General features: G+C 36.3%; 1 protein-coding gene across 1 annotated transcript in view; it reads right to left on the bottom strand.

Moving 5' to 3' along the window:
- Window positions 1-2,555: 2,555 nt before the first annotated feature.
- The window catches only part of MIPEP (mitochondrial intermediate peptidase), a gene marked incomplete at both ends in the record, with an annotated part of 150,438 nt that continues 125,549 nt past the window's right edge, over window positions 2,556-27,444 (bottom strand). The window contains one exon of the mRNA XM_084235308.1: window positions 2,556-2,653. Within this exon, the coding sequence (XP_084091434.1) occupies window positions 2,556-2,653 (98 nt within the window). The remainder of the gene's footprint in view (window positions 2,654-27,444) is intronic.

The following is a 27,444-nucleotide window of genomic DNA, read 5'->3' as shown; positions in this document are numbered from 1 at the left end:
AACATTAAGTAAACTTCAGACACACAACATTATAAACCCACACCTGCACATTCTATATTAAGTTCACCGATACACATTCAATTCCTTTCTTCACCATGCATTAACCTTTTTTACTGATTTAGCCACCGTCCCCCTTCCCATTTGGTAACCACTATAGCCTAAAATTTTGTTTTTATTTTAATTAGTTCATTAATTTGTTTTCTTTATGTGCCATATATAAGTAAAATAATATGACATTTGTCTTTCTGTATTTGGCTTATTGCACTAAGCATAATACCTTCTAGACCCATTTACATTGTTGCAAATGGCATAATTTCATCTTTTTTTTTTAATAACAGCAGAGTAGTATTCCATTGTGTATAAATACCATATTTTCTTTATACAATCATCTATCTGTCAATGGGCCTTTAGATTGTTTCTAACCCTTGGTTATTAAAAATAATGCTGCATTGAACATGGGGATGCATTTATTTCTTCAAATTATTATTTCCATATTTTTCAGGTAAAACTGAGAATTGGGATAGTTGGATCATATGGAATTTCTATTTTTCTATTTTTCTTTTTTTTGAGAAGTTTGCATACTGTTTTCCATAATGGCTTCACCAGTTTACTCTCCCACCAGCAGTGCACAAGTTTCCCTTCCTTTCCATATCCTCTCCAACACTTTTTTCCCTTGTCTTTTGGATGATAGCCATTCTCAGAAGTATGAGGTGAAATGCCTTTGTTGTTCTGGTTTGCATTTCCCTAATAATAACCTGCATTCTGAGAGATGTTGCTCAACTTTGTTTTCAATAAGTTCACTCTTTTCTGCTTTGGTAAGGTATTAAATCATTATACTTACTGTGTTTCAGTTTCTTTGCTTTTCTTTCTTATCCTATTTATCTTCTTTTAGGTTTGTCCAATTGTGTTTTAATTTCTACTATTCTCTCTTTATGGTTTTCATCATCATAAACACTGAATTTTTTCAGATCTTATTAAGAATGCCAGAGAGGTTTTCTACATGAACTTCAGTTACTTAAAAAGTAATTTTCAAAGTTATGATCTTCTAGGTGATCTTCCTTTTGCCTGAAGAATGTTTGCACATAGGCTCCATGTACAAACTCACCTTCAACTGAAAAGAGATTAATAAAGACACAGGGGTTTGTCACGGTAAATACACCTATGAGCAAGTTAAAGTACCTATTCAGATTACCTATAACTGGCAGATTGGTGTCAATTTCTCCAGGTCCATTTTCCAGGATACAGTCAGCATTTGTGTAGTGCAAGTTCACCAAATAAAATCTTTCCTTACGATGGTTCAGATACTATGAATAAGTAGGAAGGAGCATGGAAAACAACTAGCTTCCTCTCTAGGGTACTGATATCTGGGCTCTTTCTGTTGCCAACATCACCCCAAGCATTGCTCTTCCTTCCCCCACTTTGTTTTAGGCACAGAGGAAACCTCACTTCCTGCCTAGGTAGTCTCTGATTTGCAGCTTCTAAGAGTTCACAGGCTGAGCAATTCAAATGGGGAGGATTGCCATCTGGAAGAGGGCAGATGGCGGCACTGTGGCTTATGCAGGAAGTGCCAATCTGACAGCTTGCCAGTGGCTTGCTTTGGATTTTTCAACGTGGCAGGAGGTGGGCAAAGGAGGGACTTCTCTTTTGTATCCTGGAGAAACTGGCTCAGTTGGGCAGGGGTTTGGGGAGGGCCACTGACATTTCTTCATCTGGTTTCATTTGTTTCTGAGCTTGCAGAAAGTACACCGGACTCTGGTAGAGGTTAGACATGTGTCCTAGTTTGGGGGATTTATAATCTTACAGTTTTTTTGTTTTTTGTTTTTGCATCATCACTGCTCATTTAGTAAGAAGCAGGAAGAGACTCAGCCATTATCATTTTAAACTAAAGTCTATAATTACATTCTTGACTTTGATGATGGGAAAACCCACTGAATAATTTCTTTCCTATTAACACACCATGATACAGTGTGTGATAATGGAAAGCAGATGCACTCAGGATAAAGACAGACATGATCTGAATCCAAGTTTCCTCATTCATCAGTTGCTGGATCTTGGCACATCATATTAATTGTACCTGTATTTAATTACAAGTACTTTGGATATCATACTTGGTTTCTTGGTCACTGTAAATGACTACTCCAAGTACATTTTTAAAGCCTAGTATAGTGGCCTTAAGAATCGGTTATACATTCTGAGGAATGTATAACACTGAAGTAATTTGGCTTATTTTTAAGTCTCTAATTTAACCAAGTAAAGACTGATGGAAAGGGGGAGAAGTTCAACAGGAGAGTGGTAGGACTAAGGAAATGCCCACACCCTAAAGTGCATTTTTGCAGTGCTCTCTCTGCGTAATTTCCATGTGTTCAAAAAATCTGCTAAACAGCCTAAAAGCCAGCATAATTAAAACAAATTATTTATTCCAAGTTCCATTAGTTTAAGGTTGTGCAGAAATTATTACAGAAGTGAATACTGAAATTAGAAATGAGTCACAGCGGCAGCATTTACAGTAAAGTTAATATCTACATTATCTTGATTGAAAAATTCAAGGTGTTCCATCATTCAGAATCCATGAGAAAAGTTTCAAAGTCCAGATCCAAGTCACAAACAAGGGCATCTACAAAGTCATCGACAGAAGGACACTTCTGAAGCATACCTGCAAACAAAGAAAAGATCAGTGTACACATTCATCGGAAGACTACAAGGAGGGGAAAAAGACACATTCAAATCTAAATATTAGGGGAACATTGTGGCTTTCTGAAATAAAAGCTTGGCTCTATCACCTGAATATGAGATATTCCAAAAAGTCATGAAGAATGTGTGGAACCTGAAACTATTTATGATTTTAATGTTTTGTTTTTTTTTTGTTTTTTTTTGTTTTTACTGTCTAATAAATACTTACCATACAGATTTAGGGTCAAATGTTTTCCAAGGTTTTTATTTTTCAAATGTCACTATATACTTGGACTGATGTACAAAGACTGTAATTTTTAGTTTTCCTTGACAGGGCTGATTTAGAAGTTATTATGTTTAATTACTTATCAAGTTCTATACACATTCACATCAATCAAGTGCTAATTCTATTGTAGAAATTTTATATCAGAGTCAAGTTATTGGCTTTCCTCCAGACTTTCCTGTATTTTTATCCCCTGTACTACAGAACTTTTAGTTTTGCAACTTACTAATTGTATAGTGTGAAAGTCACTTAAAATCTTTAGTAGTCAGATTTCCTTATCTAGCATAGAAGTTCAATATAAAGATGAAACAAAATATAATGAGGAACCACGTCTAGCATATATTAACAATTCAATAAAAAGCTGAGTTTTTCTCCATTTTTCATTCCCAAAAAGCCAAAGACAAAGATTTAAGTAATCACCTTGTTGCTCAAGCTATATTCTTGGCAGCTAATGCTAACTCAAAGGTTGAATAGGGCGCTATACACTGGCATTTAATATGCTGGACGGATCTCATAAAAGGAGACATTGAAAGATTGCCAGAGTCCTCTATTATCCTCTAAATCTTTATTGCAACTCAAATAACATGTATTGAATATTTGCTGTGTGTAACGGATCAGGCTAGTTCATAAGCATCAAAGACGAAGAGGCAGAATCACAATAGACAGCAAGAAGGACACAATCACAAAAGTAAACTACGTGGAATTGGATATCCAAATGGGGAAAACCTAGCCTTGACTCCTATCCCATATCATACATAACCATTAATTTGAGATGGACACAGATGTAAGTTGTAAAGCTAAAATTATGAATTGTCTAGATGAAAAAAGAGAATACCATTGTGATTTGAACCTGGCAAAGATTTCTTATGACAGAGAAAGCAGTAACCAGAAAAGAAAAAAAAAGATATATTAGATTTTATCAAAATAAAAATATTCTTTAAAAGAAACCATTAAGAAATTAATGAATAAAAGAATGGAAAAAATACCCACACAACATATACATTTCACATAGGACTGATATGCAATATATATATAAAGGACTCCTCATCAAAAAATATTTTTAAAAATTCAGAAGGATAAATTATTGGAGCAAATTTGAAAGACAAATACTGCATGATTTCACTCAGGTGAAATGTTAAAAAAAAAACAAAACAAACAAATAAGAACAAATCCTTAGACTCTGACAACAAAACGGTGGTTACCAGAGGGGAAGAAGATGGGATGAACCAGTATGGGGGATAAATTGTATAGTGGTGGATAATTATGGGAGTGATGTGGATATACATTTATTAAGGTGAAGCTGGACTCCTGAAAATTACATAATTTAGTGAACAAGAGGTGTCTCAAAAAAATAAAATAAAATCAGAATGTTCTGTTAGAATTCTGCACAAACAGCTATTGGAATTCTGGTAGAGATTGCACTGTATCTGTAAGTTGCCTCAGGTAATAGGACATTTTAACCATTTTAATTCTTCTAACCCATGAACATGGAAAATTTTCTCGTTTCTTTGTGTCATCAATTTTTTCCAACAATATTTAAAATTTTCAGTGTACTGGCCTTTCCTTGGTTGAATTAATTTTTAGGCATTTTAATATTTTATGATGAATGTGCAAACAGGATTGCTCTCTTAATTTGTCTTTCTGACAGTTCATTGTTAGTACATAGAAATCTAACAGATTTTTGAATATTGATGTAGCACCCTGTAACTTTGCTGTACTTATTATTTTTAATAAGTTTCTTATGGACTTTAGGGTTTTTACAGATAAAATCACGTTATCTGCAAATAGCAAATAAATAACGCCCCATTTCAATATTTCTTGTAAGACAGGTTTAATGGTGGTAAATAACTTCAGCTTTTCATTTCTCTGGGAAAGTGTTTCTCCTTTGCATCTAATGGGCTACTTTGCTAGATTAAATATTCTTGGCTAGAGTTTCTATCTTTCACTAATTTGAATATGTCAATACACTTTCTCCTGATCTGTAGAGTTTCAACTGAGAAATACGTTGCTTGCCTAAGGAGGGTACCTTTGTATGTTTTTGTCTTTTTTATTCTGGCTGCCTTTAAAATTTCTTTATCATTGACTTTTGATGGTTTTATTATAATATATCTCAGAGAAGGGTTTTTTTGCATCAAGATAATTAAGCATTCTATTGGTTTCATGGACTTAGAGATTCAGTTCCTTCCTCCAGTGTAGAAAGGTCTCAGCTATCATTTCTTTTTGTAAGCTCTTTTGCTTCTTTCTCCCTCTCCTCCTGGGATACACATTTTTTAATTTATATTGCCTATTCTAATTTCTAATATAGTTAAGTAGTTCTCATAGGGTTTCTTCCTTTAAAAAAAAATTAGTTGTCCTATTATGCCTGAATCATTTAGATTTCTATCTTCAGTATCACTTATTTTCTCTTCCAAAAGGTCTGCACTGGTTTCAATGCTTTCTAATGTGTTCTTCACCTCATTTATTTAGTTGTCCAGCTCTAGAATTTGTTTGGTTTTCTTCTTATATTTAATAGACTTTCAATCTCTTTGGTAAAGCTGCTGCTGCTACTGGTTTTGCTGGAGCTGCAGGCTTATCTGCTGGAGCCGGGATCATGGACACCATTTTCAATTTTACCCTGATTCCTACATGTGTTCCAACTGACACATCTTCAGACATACTGATGTATGGATATCTCTGGTATCCTGTGGTGTTGAGCAGAGGCACCTTTCTTGAGTTATGGATGTCTTACTAATTGTATATTGAAGGGGAGAGACAAAGGGAGAGTCTCACATCACCCCACAATGTTATTATATCCCACATTTTTCTTTTTACAGTAAAATCTCTGTAGATGTGATAAAGTTTCTGTTCTGGTTCAGCTGTATCATAAATGATAGAAATGTTGAATTTTTGATGACTGCTAAGTAGCACATTTCATATCATAGCCTTTAGTTACAGATTACTAATTACACAGATGCAATCTGATTAACAAATCAGATTTTATGCATTTCCATTTGCTAGGTTTCTTAATGCAGAGAATAGTTGCAGGGAAAACATTTAAACATGGCTTCCAATCAAATGGGTTAGCCTATTACACCATTTTCTTCCTTTTAATACTTGAATGACTGGTCATTTATAATTAAACGACTAGAATTGTCAGGTGATGAAAACCATTTATTCAGAGACAACCTGTTCAGGAAAGAATTGCTCTCCTGTTCCTTTGAAGTGGTTCATTTCAACTTAACAAACTGCCAATATAAATTTGACCTTGCTCTGTCCTTGGCAGACAGACCTAACTAGCACACATTCTTCTCCAATTTCCCATCTTCAATCATTCTTGCATCTCAGATAATGGCAAATGTGGCAACAACAAAGGAAAAATATACATACTCCTGGTATTTAAAATGAAATCTGGTGAGAATGAAACGGTTTGGCAATTTTGATGTTATATGTTTGTTAAAGATGAAGGTTCCAAAAAGGAGAAAATCAGCACCTGAAGGGATAAAAATAGTTACTGGGGCAAGAAGTCTCCCAATATAGTGTCATAGTATACTTGCTTTAATTAGATTTAAATGGTTTGCAAGTGTCAACATGAACTAATCTCTACACAGAGAATTAAAAGAAAAATACAATGTTTTCAGGCAGTTCCACAAATGAGAAAAAAACTGAAGTTAGTTTTTATATGTATATAGTCAAAAGATTCCAAGAAATCTTATTTTTTTTTTAAAAGTTGACAAATCTCTGTCTTCGTGTCTTAATCTTAAAATGGGTATTAGACTTGCAATTTCTAGATGCCTCTGGGAACAAGGCTGCAAGTGTTAAGTGGGTCGACTTTACAAACTCCATCGTTTAAACCTGTTTCACTGTGGAAACCACCCAGATTAAAAAGGAAAAGGACAGATTTTGCCAAAAGAACTGAAACAAAGAAATGAAACCTTACAACCGAAAGAGAAAAGTATCAAAAAAAGGGCAGAAAAAACCAAAATTGCACAAGGACAAATCAGTTCTTAAAAAGGAAAATAGGTAGTTGGGCTTCATCCATTTCTCTTACTCACAAGAACAGAGAATACATAATGAGTAGTTAAAGAATGATGATTTATTTTGCTCCTCATTTTACCTGAGAGGCAAATGGGCTAATAAAAGTTGGTACAAGCCAGAACATTTTCATCTTGACTGCTAGCATGTTTCATAACCTTGAAGTACTAGGGCAATTATTCTAGCCCTGACTAAAATAAACTGTGATGTCAAAAGGACAGACTGAATCTAGAAATGGTACAAATTTCTATACTGTGCTATGTACCATTCTCTCTCATGACACAGAGCTAGAAATAAAGTAAGGGTAAAGGTGCCAGCCATAAAGACCTGATCCAACTGGTCTAGAAAGGAGTTATTAGAAAGACTGCCATCAACACAAACAGCAACACAATAATGGCAGCTATCTATTGAGCATTTACTGGGCGCCTGGCACTGCATTAAGTATATTAACTCTTTTGATCTTTTAAAACACATCTGTGAGGAACCTATCTTACAAATAAGTAAATGGCACAAAGATAAGTCATATAACTGAAGTTTCTTTGTTGAACCCTTTGTTGAATTCCAGAGTCTGGTTCCATAGTCTTAAAGGCTATGATATATTGCCTTCTGCCTGGGAATTTTATAAAATGATACGCATTTTTAAAAGTTCCATTTTTAAACATTAGCATCCCAAATGTGACATAACCTAAATATGTGGTGAAATTTTTGAAAAAAAAAAAAAAAGTAACAGTTTCCTGATGCCATACATTGCTATCCAGAGCCACCATTAATTGATCCCTTCGTTAACTGATGACTCAAAGACGGAGTCAAAATGTCCATTGCTTTTTTTAGGCAATTCTATTTCTGTACTAGAGAGTACACTTCATGAGCAGTCACAACCTTGTAATAATCCCTGGAGTGGAGAACAGAGAAAACTGGGGCAGTCCCTGCTGCAGGCAGTAGGCTGGTATTGGTAACATGGTTTTGCACAGCTGGGACTAGGACTCAAGTCTCAATCAAAAGAGACTCTTCCTCTGAGAGTACCACACTTAGTCATGCAGGCTTGTTGCTACAGTTCTCCAGGCATAATACAGGAGAAAAAGTACCTAAGAGTTTTGCACATAAGAATTTTTTTCTGTGTGGTCTTCAATTATCTGTGGTAATCTCTTGCAAACAGAAGCCCTTACATATTTGAGGGGTTCCTTATTTTGCATATTTCTATACTTTCAAGACTAAAGCCTGTCAGTCCCCGGGTGACTTCAATATATGTACAAAACTGTCCTGTTACTTTGTAATGTATAATATAAAATCCAATCAGACCATCATTTAAATATTGGCATATTCTTGGAATGAACTCTAACCTCTGAATGCCCATTGATACTACTAATACAATTATTTGAAAACATGATTGAGAACAACTGGTTGGCAGTTTGATTATGCTTCTAACTCAACCTGGCAAAGTAGGCTCTTGTTCTGACTCCCTTTACTAAGTGCCTGAGGTGAAATAGTCTATGTACACTATTCAATTTAAAAATATAGGGGATTACCAAGACAATTTTAAAAATTAGAATTATTTTAAATCTCGAAGAGAAACAGAATTCTCGTTTCTTCTTTCAGTTTAATGCATATGTTGCTAACACCAGCCAATTTTAATCAAATAAAATTATAGTAGAGTTTGATCAAAGTTTAGTGAAACCAAAAAAGGGAAAATGGACTAACTATAAATAGAATCTTTGTAAGGGTTCTTTTTCTATCATTCCTTTACTTATTTATTCTACCTGTAGATTTTTGTGGGTTTTTTTTTTCTTTTAATCATTCATTCACTAGTCCATTCATTCTATTTGTATCTGAGGGCCTAACGTAAATTTAAGGCACATTAAAAGATCACATATTATTTATTAGGTAGACTCTACATGTAAAAATCTGTCTTACAGGAATCTATGGTCTAGTGTATCTGAGAGTGTAGTTCCCAGACCAAAATCAAGGGTATCACTTGGGAACCTGCTAGAAATGCACATTCTTGGTTCCCACCCCAGACTCAAAAATCAGAGCTATAATGAGCTTTCTGGTGATTTTAGCACACGCTGGATGGTGAGAACCACTGCTCAGATAGATCTGAGGAAAACAATTATAGCAGAGAATGAGATGAAATTTCTTTCTACTGGCAAATATAACTTGAAAAATCTTGTGCAAGAAAGATGTATTGATTTTTTATTTAACTAAACTGAAAAAAATATGCTTCTCAAGTGGAATAGAACAGTTGAAGCAAAGGTAGAATTTTCTTGGGGCACTGTTCAAATTATGATTAGCAAGCCCAGAAAGAGCTGTAACACAGCCTTCTAAAAAAAAAAAATCACTTAAAAGGATCAAATGGATTTATTCTTTGGGTAGATCCCTAGTAGTGGAATTGCTGGGCCATATGGTAGCTCCATTTTTAGTAGACAGAGGAATCTCCAGACAGCTTTCCATAGTGGTTGGACCAGTTTGCACTCCCACCAGCAATGTAGGAGAGTTCCTTTTTCACCACATCCTCACCAATATTTGTTGTTGCTTGTTTTTTTGATTCGTGCCATTCTTACTGGTGTACGGTGGTATCTCAGTGTGGTTTTAATTTGTATTTCCCTGATTATAAGGGATGTTGAACATTTTTTCATATGCCTGTTGGCCATTTGCATTTCCTACCCAAAGGACACAAAAACATCGATTCAAAAGAATACCTGTACACTTATGTTTATTGCAGCACTATTTAAAACCTGGAAATAACCCAAATACCCCAAAATAGATGACTATATCAAGAATATGTGGCATATATACACAATGGAATATTATTCAGCAATCAAAAAAGATAAACTCATGCCATTCGCAGCAACGTGGATGGAACTAGAAGGAATTATATATAGGGGAACCAAATAATATAGGGGAATATAGGGGAACCAAATAAGACATCAGTGTAAAAAAAAATAATAACAGTAGAAAACACAACAAAGCAAAAACGGACAATTATAAATCAGAGACATCCTGCAGAGAAGGAGGAGGGAGAGGGATCAGAGGGAGGGAGGGAGGAGCACAGGAGACTGAGGTGATGGTGCACAGCTGCACTGGTGAAGGAAACTCTATTGGGGGGTTGGGGGGAAGCAAATATTGTTTAAAAATGAACAATGATGTAAAAAAATAAAAAAATTAATATTTTTAAAAAAGAAAAATTCAGACCTAAAAAAAAAAAGAATGGATTTGTTATGAAAATAGTCTAAAAATCTGGGTGAAGTGGAGGAGGCCATAAAAAGAAGTAAGAGAAGGGGCACACATGTGACCATGGACTTCCAGAAGTCTCCCAGATGTGAGGCATGTGGTCACATGCAACAGTATCTTTATTTTAAAAAGGTCAGCAACAGTATTTTTATTTTAAAAAAGGAAGCAGAGTATATTTTAATTTCTAGAAGCCCCCTAGAAAACAGTGTTTTTATTTATCAGTTATTGGTTCTTTTGTGAGGAAAGCACAGAAAACTATCTTGGGAGCTTCTTTCATGTAGCAATTCTGACTGTTCTGAGCTTGAGAACTATAATCAGACCTTGGTCAAGTAGGAACCACAAGGGAGCCCAGGAGGAACGCTGTTCCAGTGAAGACAGGATGTCAGTACTGGCACTGGTGTCCTGTGGGAACATCATGAATTCTACGAAAAGAGGGTCTTCCTAGAGTAATTCTTTGTGCAGCTGGGGATGTATGTTGTTGAGGAATTAACTCCCAATAGACCAAACACACTCCCCCATTTGAGGGGTTTGGAAATGGACATCCCTACCTGGCTGTCATGCTCCATGAAACACAACCATAGACAGGATTGTACCCATGCCTTACTCCACCTATGATGGAAATTCAGTTTATGCATTTATGAAAAATAAAATGCACGGAGTCCCTGTGTGACACATACTGGCACTCAGACATGAGTGAGACACAATTTCTGTTTTCAAGTTCATTGTTTGGGGGCAAAAACTATGGAAACACATAATTGTTTTCATAGAAAAAAGATGTATATTTATGGGACAGAGATGGTGTAAAAGAGAGTGTGTCTGACTAACTGCTAAAGCAAGGGACAAAGAGTCAAAGTGTCTCTCTATGAGCGAGAAGCACAAGCAGCCGGTGATGCTGCAGACTGGAGGCTGGATTACAACCAGGGCTAGAAACAATGGAGACAGGCTGACATACTAAAGACCTGGTAGATATTGTTTGTTTTTAGCATCCAGCACCATTTCCCTTTCAGTTAGAGGACTGATTTGCTTTATTTTTTTTTTTTTTTTTTTTTTTTTTTAGAGAAAGAAAACATTTATTGAGGAGAAAAGTAACAGAAATAAAGCTGGACTCCCAGGCCACGAAACCAGGCCAGGGAGGGGCAAGTAGAGGTTCTCAACTGGGCGACAGCTTTGTTTTCCAGAGACACTTGGCAATGTTTGGTTGTTACACTAGGGGAAAGCTAGTGGGTAAAAGCCAAGCAAGTAAGCTGTGGAATCTCCTTCCATGAAAGTTAAAACGTCAATTGTGCCAACATGCTGCTGTGCTAATGAGAGCAGCCTGCTGAAGCTGCTGGCTGAAAGACCTCCCTACTTTCACTTTGACCATTCAGTCTGATCAATGTGTTCGTCCGGGAGTCTGCATCTAAAGCAGAATGACAGGTGGTCAGGACATAACTGAAACTGGCTCATGCTGGCAGTCACCCTGAAAAAACACATTCATTCATTCTACCCTAAAACCACACCCTGTGAGCCCTGTTATCATCATTTCATCCCTTTAATTCTGCAGTCATCTGTGTATTGTTCCCCCAAATTCCTATTTTGTTTTGGTAAGTCCAAAGTGCTACTTCACTCAAGAAGCCCACCAGCCCATGAGCCTGCCCTGAGGTTAGGAGAGGTTGGATTTGTGCAGGCACCAAGTTTTCCCATTGATAGTTGATACCTGGAATCGTAGAACGGCAATCAGGTGAGAGCTAAAAAAAACAATCAGATTCAAGTCCATCTCATTAGTTAATTATTCAGATCTAAAACCAAGAGTGGGTTGACTGGTGCTAAATGGTCCAGTTGGCCACCTGGGATTAAAAATGTCCAATCAGGCTGGAAGGGTGGGGAACCCTGAAAGAGGATATAAGGCAGGGTAGGAGTCAGCTTGGGATTCTGTTTCTCACCTCTGAATAAAGAAGGCTCACCAGCTAGACTTTGAATAAAGAAGAAGCATCCAGCAGCTGACTGCTGAAAAAATAAAATGCCGAAGACCTTCATAGAGACCTGTCCGCTGCACTTGCCTCTGGCCCTGCCTCCTACATTGCCTGAAAGGAGCACCAAAGGCCTCAGCCTGGTGTCTCAAAGACCTGTTTATTATTGGCATAGGCCAAAAACTCACAAAGAGTTGTTAACACTGGTGTCTGACACTGTCTCCTGGTAACTGGTGAAGACTGGCACCACTGGGTAGTGTTATCCAGCACTGTTGACAAGTGACTAGCTTTCTATTTCTGGGTCACCTCTGAAAGCTGTCCACTGCTTCTAATCATCCAGTACCATCTCCCGGTGCTTCTCCCTCTGCAACTGTCTGTTCAGCATCTGGTGCTGTCCAGTCCAGTCTTCAAATTATTGTTGTGGCCTGCTGCAGTGTTATCTCAGCAGCCCAACCTGTGAGCACCTCCAGCTGCCACTGTGAGTTGAACCTGGCCTACTGCTTGCCAGTGTGCCATGAGTTCTAGCTCCTCATTGACAGGACAGCACTATCTTGCACAGTCTTTTGTTTGAGATTTCTAGACACTGTGGACACAATCTGAGATGAGATAGCCCAACACTTGTGGCCTTAACTCTTTGTTTCCCCTGTTTGTTAAACTCCATTGTTGTTCCCTGAGCCTGAGTGGTCTTGCAATTGTGCACCCAGGTGAAAACCCACAGACAGTGACCTGTCCTCTACCTGGGCAATGTCTTTTGATGCTAAATCCACTACTATAGCACTGTTTTATATCCATCTCAGTTAGGCAAGTGTTTAATAAATGACTACCCTGGATAAAGCAATTGCATATGGGACAGGTTAAGATCAGTGATTTACCATCCTCCTATCTGCTATAAATAATTTGAGTAAAGTTAAAATGTTAGTGAAGTACAATGTTTGTAGATCATATAACTGGTATAATGTCATCTATTTTGCTAGACTGCTATGGGCTTACATGAGATAGCATGTAAGGAAAATGCTCCATAAAGGTAACAACTAAATCTAAAGGTCTATGAAAACAATTTCCCAGTTCAAGAGTTGAAAGATGAGGTTGCTTATTATTTTTGCACAAATTAAATTCTAAAATGTTGGTTTGTGATGAAGTATTTAGGATATTATCTTCAAATTCACAATCACTAGTTAATATTAGTTGATCAACACCTCTTGATTTACCATTTTCTACTTTTTGCCGTCTGCTTTTTTATGAGATAACTGTTCACCTACTAAGAAGCAAAGAATGTCACTAAAATAAATCCATTTTGGTATATATTAGCAGCTGTTATAAAAGATTTATCAAGATGATAAACTGGAGTGATAGGAAAGTTGTGGAAATGGATAGCGTTGATATTTACTAAACATTGTGAATACACAACATTGTTAATGGCACTGAACATTTAAAAATGATTGAAATGTTAAATATTTTCATATATATTTTATCACAATTAAAAGAGTGAGCGATCAAAAGTACTGAGATAGACCTTTGATTCACCAGTTGTTCAGCTGGTATGTGTGGCACCCCTGTCCTTCGTTCTCGAACACTGTAACTGGAATATACAGAATATATAGAATATATTGTACAGACCTGAGAATGAGTGCAAAGAAGTACCTGAGTATTCCCAACACCACTATTAATTCTAAAAACCCTTTATAATAGTTAATGGCCATTTTTTATGCTGAAATAATTACATGTGCCAAATTCAGCTCAGACTGATTAAGAACTTTAGTACAAAGGCTGGCCTGCCAGTTTGAAAAGTGTAAAGCGAATTTTATGAGATCAGAATTCTCATTCCAGATCTGTCTCTCCCAACCCTAGGGCAACTATATGGCTCACCCTTCTACTTTGAAGTTTTTCTCTGCTACAAGACTGCGGTTACCCACACCTTTTTCTAAAGGTGGATTCCCACTATCTACAATCAGTTACTGGGAAAATCAGGATATAAGCCAGAAAGTAAAATTCCTTTCTTCCTTTGAACTGAAAAAACTTATTGCCCCCTAGGCCGGGTTAATATCTGTGACTGTTCAAATATGAGGTTCCGTCTCTGGGGGGTGGTGACAGGGTTGAAGCAGAACGTCTAAGATTCCTCAGCTGGACAGAAGTTGAGCCAGCAAGTAACCCCACATACATGCTCTGTTTACAAATTAGTTTATATTTTAATGTCATCGTTAGATTTAATAATTCCATTTACAATTACAAAAACATTTTGCCTTTTGAAGCTCAATGTCTTCCTTAAACAAACACACCCACACATTAAACATGAACACACCCTCTTAAAAATCAGTGCATTTACAAAAGGGAGATCTTAGCCTTGCAAATGCAGGTGCTGTCTTCCATTTCTTTCTTCTAAAAAGCTCTCAGCAATTACAGAGCCTATGTTGAGTAAATATCCCAACAAATCAAAGATTAGGGATTCTATTTACTTACCTATTATTCTTGGTTGCCATTTACCTCTATTATTGAAACTATGTTGTAATCCTAGAGTCACTAAATCCTAACTCTGCTTGCATGACATCCTTTCCTCATTTATTCCTGTTACGCTATGCAAGAAAAGGAGGTTTACGCCAATGAGTGTGTTGTAAAGTACTAAAACTTGCTCTGTATTTCCACTGAACAAATCTTATTTTTCTATAAAGCCAGTTTATCTCTATGGAAATTGTTAACCTTATCAATTTGAACTATCATAAGCAAACTTTCAGATTTGTTCCCATGATGTCTTGCTCTGAGAACACAGCAATATCTTCTATGAGTATCTATATTCATGACAGGCCAATTCAGTTACCAAAACTTGTAACAGAGAAAGAGGGAAAATACAGTAGAAGACGCATGCAACTTTCAAGGAATCCAAATAGGAAAAGAAGAAGTCAAACTATCACTATTTGCAGACGATATGATATTATACATAGAGAACCCCAAAAACTCCACAGAAAAGCTAATTCAACTCATCAATCAGTTCAGTAAAGTGGCAGGATACAAAATCAACACGCAAAAGTCAGTAGCCTTCCTATACACAAACAATAAATCTGAAGAAGAAGAAATCAAAAAGACCATCCCTTTTGTTATTGAAACAAAAAAAATCAAATATTTGGGAATAAATCTAACAAAAGAGGTAAAGGACCTATACAAAGAAAACTATAAAACACTGTTAAAAGAAATAGAAGAAGACACAAAGAAATGGAGAGACATCCCCTGCTCATGGATTGGAAGAATAAACATTATTAAAATGGCCATCCTTCCAAAAGCAATATACAGATTCAATGCTATTCCAATCAAAATTTCAATGTCATTCTTCAAAGAAATAGAACAATTATTGATGAAATTCATATGGAATCACAAAAAACCCCGAATAGCCAAAGCTCTCCTGAAAAAAAAAGAAGGGAATGGAGGCATCAGACTCCCAGACTTCAAACTATACTACAAAGCTATAATCATCAAAACCGCATGGTATTGGAACAAGAACAGACATACAGACCAATGGAATCGAATAGAAAATCCAGAAATAAACCCACAGGTTTATGGTCAACTAATCTTTGACAAAGGAGCAAAGACTATGCATTGGAGCAAAGAAAGTTTGTTCAATAAATGGTGCTGGGAAAACTGGGTCGCTACATGCAAAAGAATGAAGCTTGACCACCACCTCACACCATACACAAAAATCAACTCAAAATGGATTAAAGAACTAGACATAAGACCTGAAACCATAAAATATATAGAAGGAAATATAGGCGAAACACTACGTGATTTGCACATCAAAGACATCTTTACAGACACATCACCCAAAGCAGTGATAGTGAAGGCAAAGATAAACAGCTGGGACTATATCAAATTAAAGAGCTTTTGCACAGCAAAAGAGACAATAACAAAAACAAAGAGAAACCCCACCAACTGGGAGAACATTTTTGCACCCAACACTAATGATAAAGGACTGATCACAAAAATCTGCAAAGAGCTGATGAGTCTCAACAACAACAAAGAAAATAATCCAGTCAAAAAATGGGCAGAAGAGCTTAAAAGAAACTTCTCTGAAGAGGAAATGCAAATGGCCAACAGGCATATGAAAAAATGTTCAACATCACTTGTCATCAGGGAAATGCAAATCAAAACTACCATGAGATACCATCTTACACCAGTGAGAATGGCACATATTAAAAAAACTAGCAACAACAAATGTTGGCGAGGGTGTGGAGAAAAAGGAACTCTTCTGCACTGTTGGTGGGAGTGCAAACTGGTCCAACCACTGTGGAAAGCTGTGTGGAGATTTCTGGACCTACTAAACATAGAGCTTCCATATGACCCAGCAATTCCACTCCTAGGTATTTACCCAAAGGACACAGAAACATCAATTCCAAAGAGCACCTGCACCCCTATGTTTATAGCAGCACTGTTTACAATAGCTAAGCTTTGGAAACAACCCAAATGCCCAAAAATAGATGACTGGATCAAGAAGATGTGGTACATATATACCATGGAATATTACTCAGCATTCAAAAAAGATAAACACATGCAATTTGCTGCAACATGGATGGCGCTGGAAGGGATCATGCTCAGCGAAATAAGCCAAAAAGAAAAAGAAAAATACCGGATGGTCTCACTCATAGCAGGAATCTAGAAAACTTAAATAAGGGACCAGGAAAATGAATAACTATAAGAAAGTGAAAATCAAAATCAACAAAAAACTATGAACCAGAGACACTTTTAGGGGGGCGGGGGCGGGAGGGGAGGGATTGGGGTCAGAATGGGGGGCTGCAATTGTATGGGGAATATAACAATAAAATTTATTAAAAAAAAAAAAAAAAAAAAAATTGCATATATAGATAGATATCTACTTTTATTTTAAGAACCAGAAGGTAAAAGATAATTTGCATATGTCACAGTAATTAGAATTATTTCTTATTGTGAAAAGGTTTGCGTATTCCATTTTCAAAAACCATAGTTTCAATGAAAATGATACCAATGGTTAAATCAATATTTTTCAGTAAGAAATGTGAACATATAACCCCAGAACAATAAGAGAATGACTAAAGAAAAATTTTTACCTTTATTAAAACACCATTAACTTTATTTTAATTACACTTTAATTTATTTATCATGTAAAAAGATTTTGTGCAAATGATTAATTGCTCTTTGTAAATGCACTCCAAGATTAGAATTATGCATATACAATCAAATGCTCTATTTTGATTTCATTTCATCTATTAAATTATTAAAAACAAATTAAGCTCTAAGTAATTATGGCAGTAGAAAATACACTCAAGGCAACTTTACATATTTCATGTGAAATGAAATAAAAGACAATAAAATGCATTGATAGAAAAGGAAAAAAAAAAAAAAAAAAAAAAAAGAAGACGCATGCAACTATTTTCAAAGAAAGTGCTTCCTGGTATAATTTGAAGAAGTTTAAGAGATTACCAGTCCACTTAAACAAGTTGGAGAGCCTGGATCTGACTACTAGTTCTTTCATTTGCTATTGTATGACCTCGGGCAATAAGTTACTTCAATACCCCTTGACTGTTCAGAAAATCAAATCAGGTAATAAATGCAATGTGCTTAGCACAGTTCCTGGCACATCAAAAACAAATGTTTTCAGCAGTAATTATTACTATCCTCATTATTGTTCCTATTGATACTACTATAATTCTCTCCTGTCCATTAAGTAGAAATTCATCTTAACTTCTGGTTAATACCCAATATGACATACTCTCAGGAAAATCAGTATACAAGATTATGGCAGCATTTTAATAAAATACCTAAAGTGAAAAAAGCATGCACATGAAAATGAAGACAAATAGTCCAGCCACTGTGGAAAACTGTGTGGAGGTTCCTCAGGACACTAAAATGGATCTAACATATGACCCAGTGACTCCACTCCTAGGACTCTACCCAAAGGACAAAAAACAAAAATAAAAACAAAAACCCCCCACAAATTTGAAAGGAAACCTGCACTCCTATGTTAATTGCAGCTGCCCCAAAGTATCAAATGGATCAAAAAGATGTAGTATATTTACACAATGGAGTATTACTCACTGATCAAAAAAGACAAACTCATGCCATTTGCTGCAACATGGATGGAGCTGGAGGGGATCATGATAGCCTAAATAAGTCAGAAGGAAAATGATAAATATCGGATGGTCTCACTTATATGCAGAATATAGGAAAGCCAAACAAAAGGTCAATAAAAGTTAAAACTAGTGAGCTGCTCATAGATCTGAGGCATACAGCAAGAGGAGGAGGGAGTTAAAATAGGGGAGGGAAGAACACAAGAGAATATGGTGATGGTTCACGAGTGATATGGTGGTAGGAGAACTATGGAGGCCTCAGCAAAGTAAGAAAAAAGTAATTAAGAAAAAGAGGGAAAAAATTTAAAAAGACAAAAATGAATGCAGTATTAAAATTCCAGTCTTGTGAGTAGATGATTTAAGATTTTAGGAATTTTTTAAAGCTCAGTTTTGTTTAAATTGCTTGAAGGTAAATTGAAAGTGGAATTTAGCCTTCCTCCTGACCCTACAGCTTAATCTAACTAAACATATCTTTAGTACTGTAGGAGATTAGGAAACTAAACGTGTGTTACTTGATGTACCTACCTTACGTGATGGGATAGAAAAAGAGCTTGCTTGCTAATGTCATTCAAATATTTGAGATGTGCAAACTCTAACATTAATGAGAGCCTATTTTATAAAAACACCTAATGTAAAAGTGAACTAGTAAGTAAAAAAAAAATAGGTTTAGGTATGATGATTCCTTAATCTAGTATCATTATTAATATTATAGACAAAAAGAAAAAGTTTCTTTTAGAGATAACTGAAAAGACTCAAATAAACAGTACAAGTTGCTCCATAAATGATTTTCCAGGAAATGATGCAGTTAAATCAAACAAAATTTTCCTGTCTCTACACTCTGGCAATATTTCAAGCAAGAGTTGGTTAACAAGTATCAGTTTCAATTCTTCAACTAAAATCTCCTCTAAATCTCTACTATTACACTATTGCTATTTTGCCTTTCATTAGTACACCTTCTAAAAGTAAATTCACCGGTGTATCCCCAGCATCAGTCCTGCATGAGGTAGCTCCTAAATTCCTCAGCTCTTAAAAGCTCAGTGCCTCCGGGTCTCGAGTAAGAATCCACATCAAGAACTTGGGGAAAATGACATCTGCTTTTCTAACCTGTTTTTAGCCACTGCCAACAGCATATATTTGTAACCACATGTTAAGAACATCCATAAGAACCATTTTAAAAGAACATTTTGTGATATTTCCATTAAGCAATCAAAAGAGCTGAAAGAATATTATGTACATTCCTTTTGAAGGTAGTATATAAATTAACATAATGTAAAAATGGGATTGTTGATATATTTCTTAGAATGAGTCAACTGCCAGATATTTACTTAGGGGGAAAAAAAAAACCCTCTAACACTGAACAGTAATGAAACAGGGCTCAAAAGTGCCAAAGAGTTCTAAACAATGCTAATGGGACAGTGCCAAGGCGGGGAACAGGTTAGTGGGTTCTCACCCAGTCGCAAATTGCAATTTTCACTCAGGCTCAGCGTCCAACAACAGGGTTTATTGAACAAACAGGAGATTGGGGAAAGGAGTGTTTTTGATGCTACAAGTGGACAACTATTTCACCCCAGATAGTGTCTGCAGTGTCCAGAAGTCCCAAATAAAGGCCATTTGTGGAAGTGACACTACAGTAACCCACAGCAGCTTTCTAAAGGCTGGGCCAACTACCGAACAAGACAGCGACAGACTCAACAGCACCAGGAGGTGGTGCCAAAGAACGAGAGGCTGTGGTCAGCTCTTTGAGACACTGGGCTGAGCGTCTTGCGGGCGATGTCAGAGACAGGGCTGCAAGCAGGAATAGGAGAGGTGTGGAGGTCTAGAGGTCTATGAAGTCTATGAAGGTTTGGGGAATCCCACAGAGGTGGACTGCTTGGTGCATCTCTCTTTTCAGAAGCTCAGGGCAAAATCCTCCTTCAAAGATTGGCCTGATGAATGTTTCCTCTTGGAAGGCTGGCTGTTGACTGCTTCAAACAACAAGCCCTCCTTCTCTCTTCCGAGGCTGCCTGCAGACTGACTGACGCTGGCTCTTGCTCTGCTTTTTACTCCATTTATAACCCCCACCTTAAAAGCCTGATTGAACCATTTTTAATTCTAAGCATCTGATTGGACTGTTTAGAACCAATCAGTTCATTTTGCATTTCTCAATCCAAATAATTAACTAATGATGGGGGCTAGAACCTGACAGTTCCACTTAACTTGTACCTGATAGGTCCATTTTGCTTGTATCGGGAACAAGCCCAGCCCAGCCTGCACTCAGGTCAGGGCAGGTTGGTGGGCCTTCTGGCTCCAGGGAACCAGAGTCAGGGCAGGGTGGGGAGGGAGAACACCTCTACCCCAAAAAAGTCATCTTGCCCTGTGGCCTCTGGGAGCTGCGGGGATCCAGTAACAACACCTCAAATGAAGTCAAACTCCAGAGACATGACTTCAGACCACTATACAAATAGAGGAGGGCTCTACCACATTTTCACAGCAAGTAGAAAACAAGTTTACTATAATTCTGAGAAAACTATCAAAATGAACGATACCTACAAAAAGTTAACAAAAAGTTTATCAAAAGTCTATAGCTGCGAGGGTTCTGGTGTGGAGAGTATCACATGAGCTTTGAAAACATGGTTTGGGTAAATCCTGACTCTGCCATTTAGTAGCCTTGCAACATTGAGGAGGTTACTGGACTTCTCAAGGCCTTACTTTCTAATACAAACAGATAATACCACTTACCAAATTCACCTTAGGGGAATTAAAGATTCTATTTATGTCCACATCTAGCACTCTCTGCAAGTCATTGTGCCTTGGCCTTTTCTGCATAGCAAACCTCTACATTAAACCTGTTTAATGTAGATTTGTCTGAAATCATTCAAGTAGGAACTTTTGTTGTCCAAGGTTTAGTAAGAGGGCCTCGACTCTAAGCACCAACCAACATGCAGTGAACAACCTTTTTTCTAAGAGGTCCCTTACCTATTCCTTCATCCAATTGGTTTACAGAAGTCATTCACCCTGTGGGAAGCGCAAAGGCAATATACTAAAATAAGAGGTGCCTGAAATATGCATAATACAACACACAGCTGATAGTTTAACAGTTAAAACTATTCCATTTTAAAAGACACTTTCCCAGAGACTTTTCATCATCTGTGCTAGCAAAACTGATGTTGGTTGAATTTAGTTATTGGAATATTGAGAGGAAAATAGGAAAAATAAAATCCAAGAATAGTAGAGGCTTCTGAGTTAAGGCAAGCAGAAGAAAAGATCTACTGTTTTCTGGTAAAGGCTGATTTCTGTTATTGGTTTAAAGAGATCAATAGACTATGTGGTTTCTACTGCCCTACATTGTAAAAAGTAAATAAAATGCTCATCAGTTTCTAGTGTGGCAGTGCACAGTTATCTGCCTGACATGTTGAAAAAAATACCATAACCTACAGACATTACCTATTTCCAGTGTTCTAAAGTCAACTTACTTGAAAATTTAAAAGTTTGTAGTTTCTATGAGTGCATTTCATTTATAACACCCATGTATTTTTTCCTCATTTATCTGTATCTTTGTACTACTGACCTTATATTTTAGCTTTAGTTCTTTGCATCTTGAGTTTTTATTAATCTATTTTGTTCAAAGTTTGATCTTTGTTTTTTGTTTATAAGCAAAGAACATCTGAGTAGCTATTCAAAGGGCAGGTGCCCCCTTGATAGTTACATATTGCTACCTGTATCTAGGTGAATAAAAACCTGCCACTTTTCTTATAGTCACTTCTTCATAGCATAGGAAATATTACTATTTAATATTCAAGTTTATTTTACTATTTAAATATTCACTCATTTAACAGAATTATTGATTTCCTATGCACTCAGCCTTATAACAAATGCTGTCAGTGCAGCAAGGAATAGAAAGTTTTCCCTTCCCTCATAGAGTTTATGCTTAATTGGACTACATGAGGGAAATAAAGATGATACATATTTACAAACGTTTGAGCAATATATCGAAATCATCTGTGTGATTTATTTCCAAAGCAGTTTTGCTTGGCATGCTAATAGTTTTAAAACATTTTATCTTTTAATATTTTATATACCACAAAAGGTTTCCTCATAAGTCATTTACAAAAGTAAAATAGACTCTGGGTGGGCACTCTAAGCCATATGCATGCATTTTGAATGAGAGCTAGTATTTATTTACACTGAGCCTTCGCAAATCCATGTTGGCTAAAGCAGGCAGAACCTGTCATGTGTTAATGCTTATCTTTGCCTTGAAACTCTCACTTAAAATCAAAGAGACATATTTAAAAAATAAATTCAGCTTATTCAAATTTATCAAAGTCTGTGTGCATTTACTATTCTCATACAGTTTTGGGTCACCAACTTAGTTACACAATGGCAATATTTAGGGGTTAGCCAGATGCACGATTAAACGCTGACTGCATGTTTTAAAACTAAAGTAGTAACTATCACTAATTTTTAGTGCTCTAAAACAAAGCAAAAGGCCTTTTCTGTTTAAGGTGCCATGTACACATTTGACAATAGGGAAAATCAATCAAGCTAGTGTTGAACAATGACAGTTTATGTAGCTTTCTTACTTTAAAAGTCAGCTGTACTTCTGCTGACAGATGGGACTTACTTTTCCTTGATAGCTGTCATGTTTGTATATACAAATAACACCAGCAGTAAAATCCTGTTAGTCACATTTGACCTATTAGTTTAGTAATCAGGTTATTTAAAAAAAAAAAAAAAAGCATCCATGTTCATTATCTAAACTATTCTGGGTAAATTTTAATAATTGTGTTATCCTGTCAATTAAAGCTGTCTGAAACTGGAATGAATTTGCCTTGTGACAAAGTTGGTTTCCTATCATTAGAACTGTGGAAGGGTTTCCTAGAGCAAATTTAGCACAAGACCCCTTCAGTAATTCAGGAATTGAATCCCCTAGATTGCTAAGCTTCTTAAGCTGAATTCTACAAGATGATTGCATTATTTTAGGGCAATGGGCCTAGTTCTTGCTTTTATGTTTCTATCATACACCTTTTCATAGATCACACTCAGTAGTTAAGCACTACGTCCCTTGCTCAATCAATGGGTTCCCATGGCTCGCAACCTCTACAAAAGCCTGACTACCTCTATCAGAGAAAGCAGGGAACTTGGAAATTGTCCTTGACATCCCTCTCACTTCCATGTCAAATAAATTCCAAGACCTACTGTACTTACTTCATAAATATTTCTTATATCAGAAAACTTCTTTTCATGCCGCCTGCCTTGTCTCTTGGACCCACCCTCCTTTTTCACCAGGATCACTGCCAGCAATAAGGGACCTATTTAAAACAACCCTTCCTATGTCCCTGTCCTCAGCAGTCAGTAGCTGTTACAAGCAATAAAGCCAATCTTGTCACTACCTGTCTTAAAAAGACTGTTAACACTTTGTCATGGTTCTCCAAAAGTGGAAAATCTTTTACAGTTTCTACAATGCTGTCATGATCTAATGCCTACTTACCACTCCTCTCTTATTCTGTGCTACAAAAACCCTCCTCCTCCAATATATCTGTGTGACTCTATGTGCTCTCCTCATAGGAAATGACAGTGGTACTTGGAATGGCTGCTGGGAAGTAGGGAAATGTGATGGAATGGAATGGAAATAAATGGCATTAAATGCAATGGTTGATAGTGCCACCACTAAAAATCTTATCAAAGAAACTTAATTGTTTTCACACATATAATTTGAAGATAGTTTTATATTTACTGAAAAATGGAACAATATTGCATAGAATTCCCATATACTCCATATTTAATCAGTTTCCTCTATTATCAGTACCTTACTTTCATGGCCCACGTGTCACAACAAATTAACCAATATTGCTACAGTATTATAAACTAAAGTCACATATTATTCAGACCTCCTTTGCTTTTATCTTTATTGTTTTTCTATTCCAGGGTCCCATGCAGTATAACACATCATGCATAGCTGACTCATCTCCGTAGGGCCCTCAAACTTGACAGTTTCTCAGATTCCCTTGTTTTTGATGACCTTGACAGGACTGTTCGGGTATGTTTTACTATGTCCCTCAGTGTGAGTTTGTCTGATAGTTTCCTCATGATTAGTCTGAGGTTAAGGGTTTGGGCAGGAAGACTACAGAGGTGAAGTGCCTTTCATATCACATTTTATCAAAGGTACACAGTATCAACATGCCTTATCACTGTTAATGGTAACCTTAAACAACTGGCTGAGTTAGGGTTTGTCAGTTCCTCTACTGTAAAGTTATTCTAATTTCCCCCTTTCCATACCGTAGTTTTGGAAGGAAGTCTCTGCAAAGCCCATTCTACAGGGTCACAGAGTTATGATCCACTCCTTTGAGGGAGAATTATCTATATAACTTATTTAAAGATCTTTCGCACGAGAGATTCGTGTATTCTCCCTATTTACTTATTTATTCATTCAATTATTCATTCATTCTTACTCTTTATTTATATATTTATTTATTGATATCAGCAAGGATATACTGATGGATATATATTTTATACTTGTGTAAGTGACATTACTGCGTAATTTTGTTTTGAACTGTTGTAGCTTAGCCATTTGGGACTCTTTTAGTGGATCTTTTGTTCCTTTTGACTTGCATGCCCATCATAGTGGGTTTTCTGAGCACTAGCTTCAGGCTTATACTATATACTCAGATCTAGAATCAACCATTACTCCAAGGAGCCCAGGTTCCTTTAATGGGGAAGGGTATGAAACCAAGATCTGGTTGCCGAGTGTGCTTATTGCTATTAGGATTCATAAGGTTATTAAAGAAAAAAACAGTCATTATTATAGATTGTTTGAATTAATCCTCTTGGGGTATAGAGATGACCTTTTAGAATATAAACCACATTCTCTGGTTAGGTACCTTAACAAAAATAATATGTAGTAAGTTAGAAAAGATGACATAGGATAATTATGACAAAAATGAAATGTGTTTTGAAAACCAGAAAAGTCTGCAAAAATGTAAGGTATTATGGTTTTAATCAGCTTAAGGTAAAGCCCTGTGGGTTTCTAGATGTTGGTTCCATGAGTCAGTGTGGCAATACAGAAAAAAACAAACTTAAGGGAGTTTCACTGTCAGCTGACTCATGTATTTCTTTAGTCTTATCTGATGTATAGTCTTTTAGAAAACTCTGTCAAGTTATTGCTTTGTATCTTTACTTGCATCCTGCTTTTGGCCAGAAAGACATAAAAATAAAACTAAGAATTTCTTTTCTGGAAAGGAGCACAGAAATAAAATTGTTTCATATTTGAAATAAACTCCAGGAATGCTAAAATCTTGGACTTTAATCTTTCTTTTTCCCCACAAAATTCTTTGTGTAAAGGATGAAAGATGAGAGCACAAGGAATGCTATAAACACAGGCAGAAACATGAAACTTCACTGGGCATCACGCTTATTTGACTGTGGTAAGACTCTTTTATCAGAACCACCATGACTAAAAATGATTATAAACGAAGTTCATAGCTTTGCCACAAAAGTCTAAAGGAGTGAATATGAAAAAGAGAAAACTTTTTTTCTTATAAGTAAAGGTAAAGGAACTCATACGACTAAGGAAAAAATTAATTGTGGATCGATCAGTCGACGTCAGGCTGACCTCACCATGTCAATGGGAATAGTTAGGCCGTGACATTAAAAAAAAACACAACAGCCTTTGAGGATTATTAAGGCATCAAGGCTCATGTCACTGGCATCCCCACCTTCTAAAGATTAGCTTAATTACAAATCAGCATTTAAAGATCAATTGAGGAAGCATGGGAGTCAGAAAGAGAACCATCACATGCTAAATATTGTTATGAATGAAAAAAAGGAGCTATATGAATTATGTTATAGTGAATTAAATGAGGTAGCATAGGAGAAATCACTGCTAGATGGATATTTTTCAATCTGTCAGATTCCCCCCCGCCAACAGTTATTTAAAGATAAATAAAACCTTAACCTGAAAACAAGGCCACTTACCCACAAATTTTAGATAACATAAAAAATAAGACTTAGTAGTCTACAGAGGAAGACAGTAACCTTGCATGAGTCATTCAATTGTCATTCACAAACTGCTGAAGTAATAGCTTCTATCCCTAATGGCCATAATTCCATTTTTCTATTTTCTATAATAGGAAACAATTCTACTTCCTAGTGGGTATAATACTTCCATGCTACTCACAAATCTTACTGATACTTAGCTTTCTAGAAAATCATACCTTTTCTGAAATGATAGCAATGAAAACTGAACTTGGGATCATCTTGACCATAGCACACTTAAAAAATATTCTAGCATTTACTTTCTTGAAGTGGCAAAATGAATGAAAATAACATATCACCATGTTTTATCTTAAGCAGAAACTTTCAATTCTCCTATTACTCAGAGATGTGATACCTATTATAAACCATAAAACATTGTGGGGATATGGAATGAACAACAGAAAAAATTTTTAACATTGACAATTGAATACAAAGAGTTCAAAGTAACCCCAGAATTCTTGGTGATTAAGAGAGTTGGCTTCAGTAAGGTATTGTGTTACTATGTTTAGTGGGGAATCAAGTAACAGTATATTATGTTTACACATATATCTTTATATATGCTATCAATGTGTTTAAAATAAGGTAAGCATATAATTTCAATCCATAATGCGATGGCTTTTTTATTGCATTTGTTATATGGATTATAATTCTCTCTCTCTCACACACACACAAATACACACACAAACACACACACACATACTCTGAAGAGAAGAACTGAAAAGGGAGGTAAGGAGAAAATTAGATAGAAATGATTTGAAGTCAAATCACTTTTTGTCACAACTAGGGAGTAACTTTCTCATCTACGTTACAGATAGTAAGAAGCAGAGGCAGAGCTAGTAGGGGAGCAAATAAAACTCTACTGAGCACATTTCTTCTCTCTGAAGGAAATATATTGTCCTTTTCAAATTATGTTTAGAGTGTCAAGAGGAAAAAAATACTCTTTAAGAAATGGTTTTGTGGGATTCAAGGCAATATGATAAAGTATGAGTCCCTCAACTCCCTCCTGCCATGGGCACACTAAATATATGTCTATATATGAAACAACTCCCTCTGAAAAAAGGACTAACAGCTAAGGAGCTCCTCCACAACACAGACTAACGGGTCACACTGAGATGGGTAGGAAAGGTGAGAGGTCAGCTCACCAAACCCTTCTCTCAAGTGGTGACACACAGTAGGGAGAATCCTACAAGTCCTGAGCATCTCTCCA

The sequence above is a fragment of the Talpa europaea genome, assembly GCF_964194135.1.
Source record: "Talpa europaea genome assembly, chromosome: 6".
In the NCBI taxonomy this organism is placed as follows: Eukaryota; Metazoa; Chordata; class Mammalia; order Eulipotyphla; family Talpidae; genus Talpa; species Talpa europaea.
Note: the sequence above shows the minus strand (reverse complement) of the source record. Positions and strands in the feature narration are given on the sequence as shown.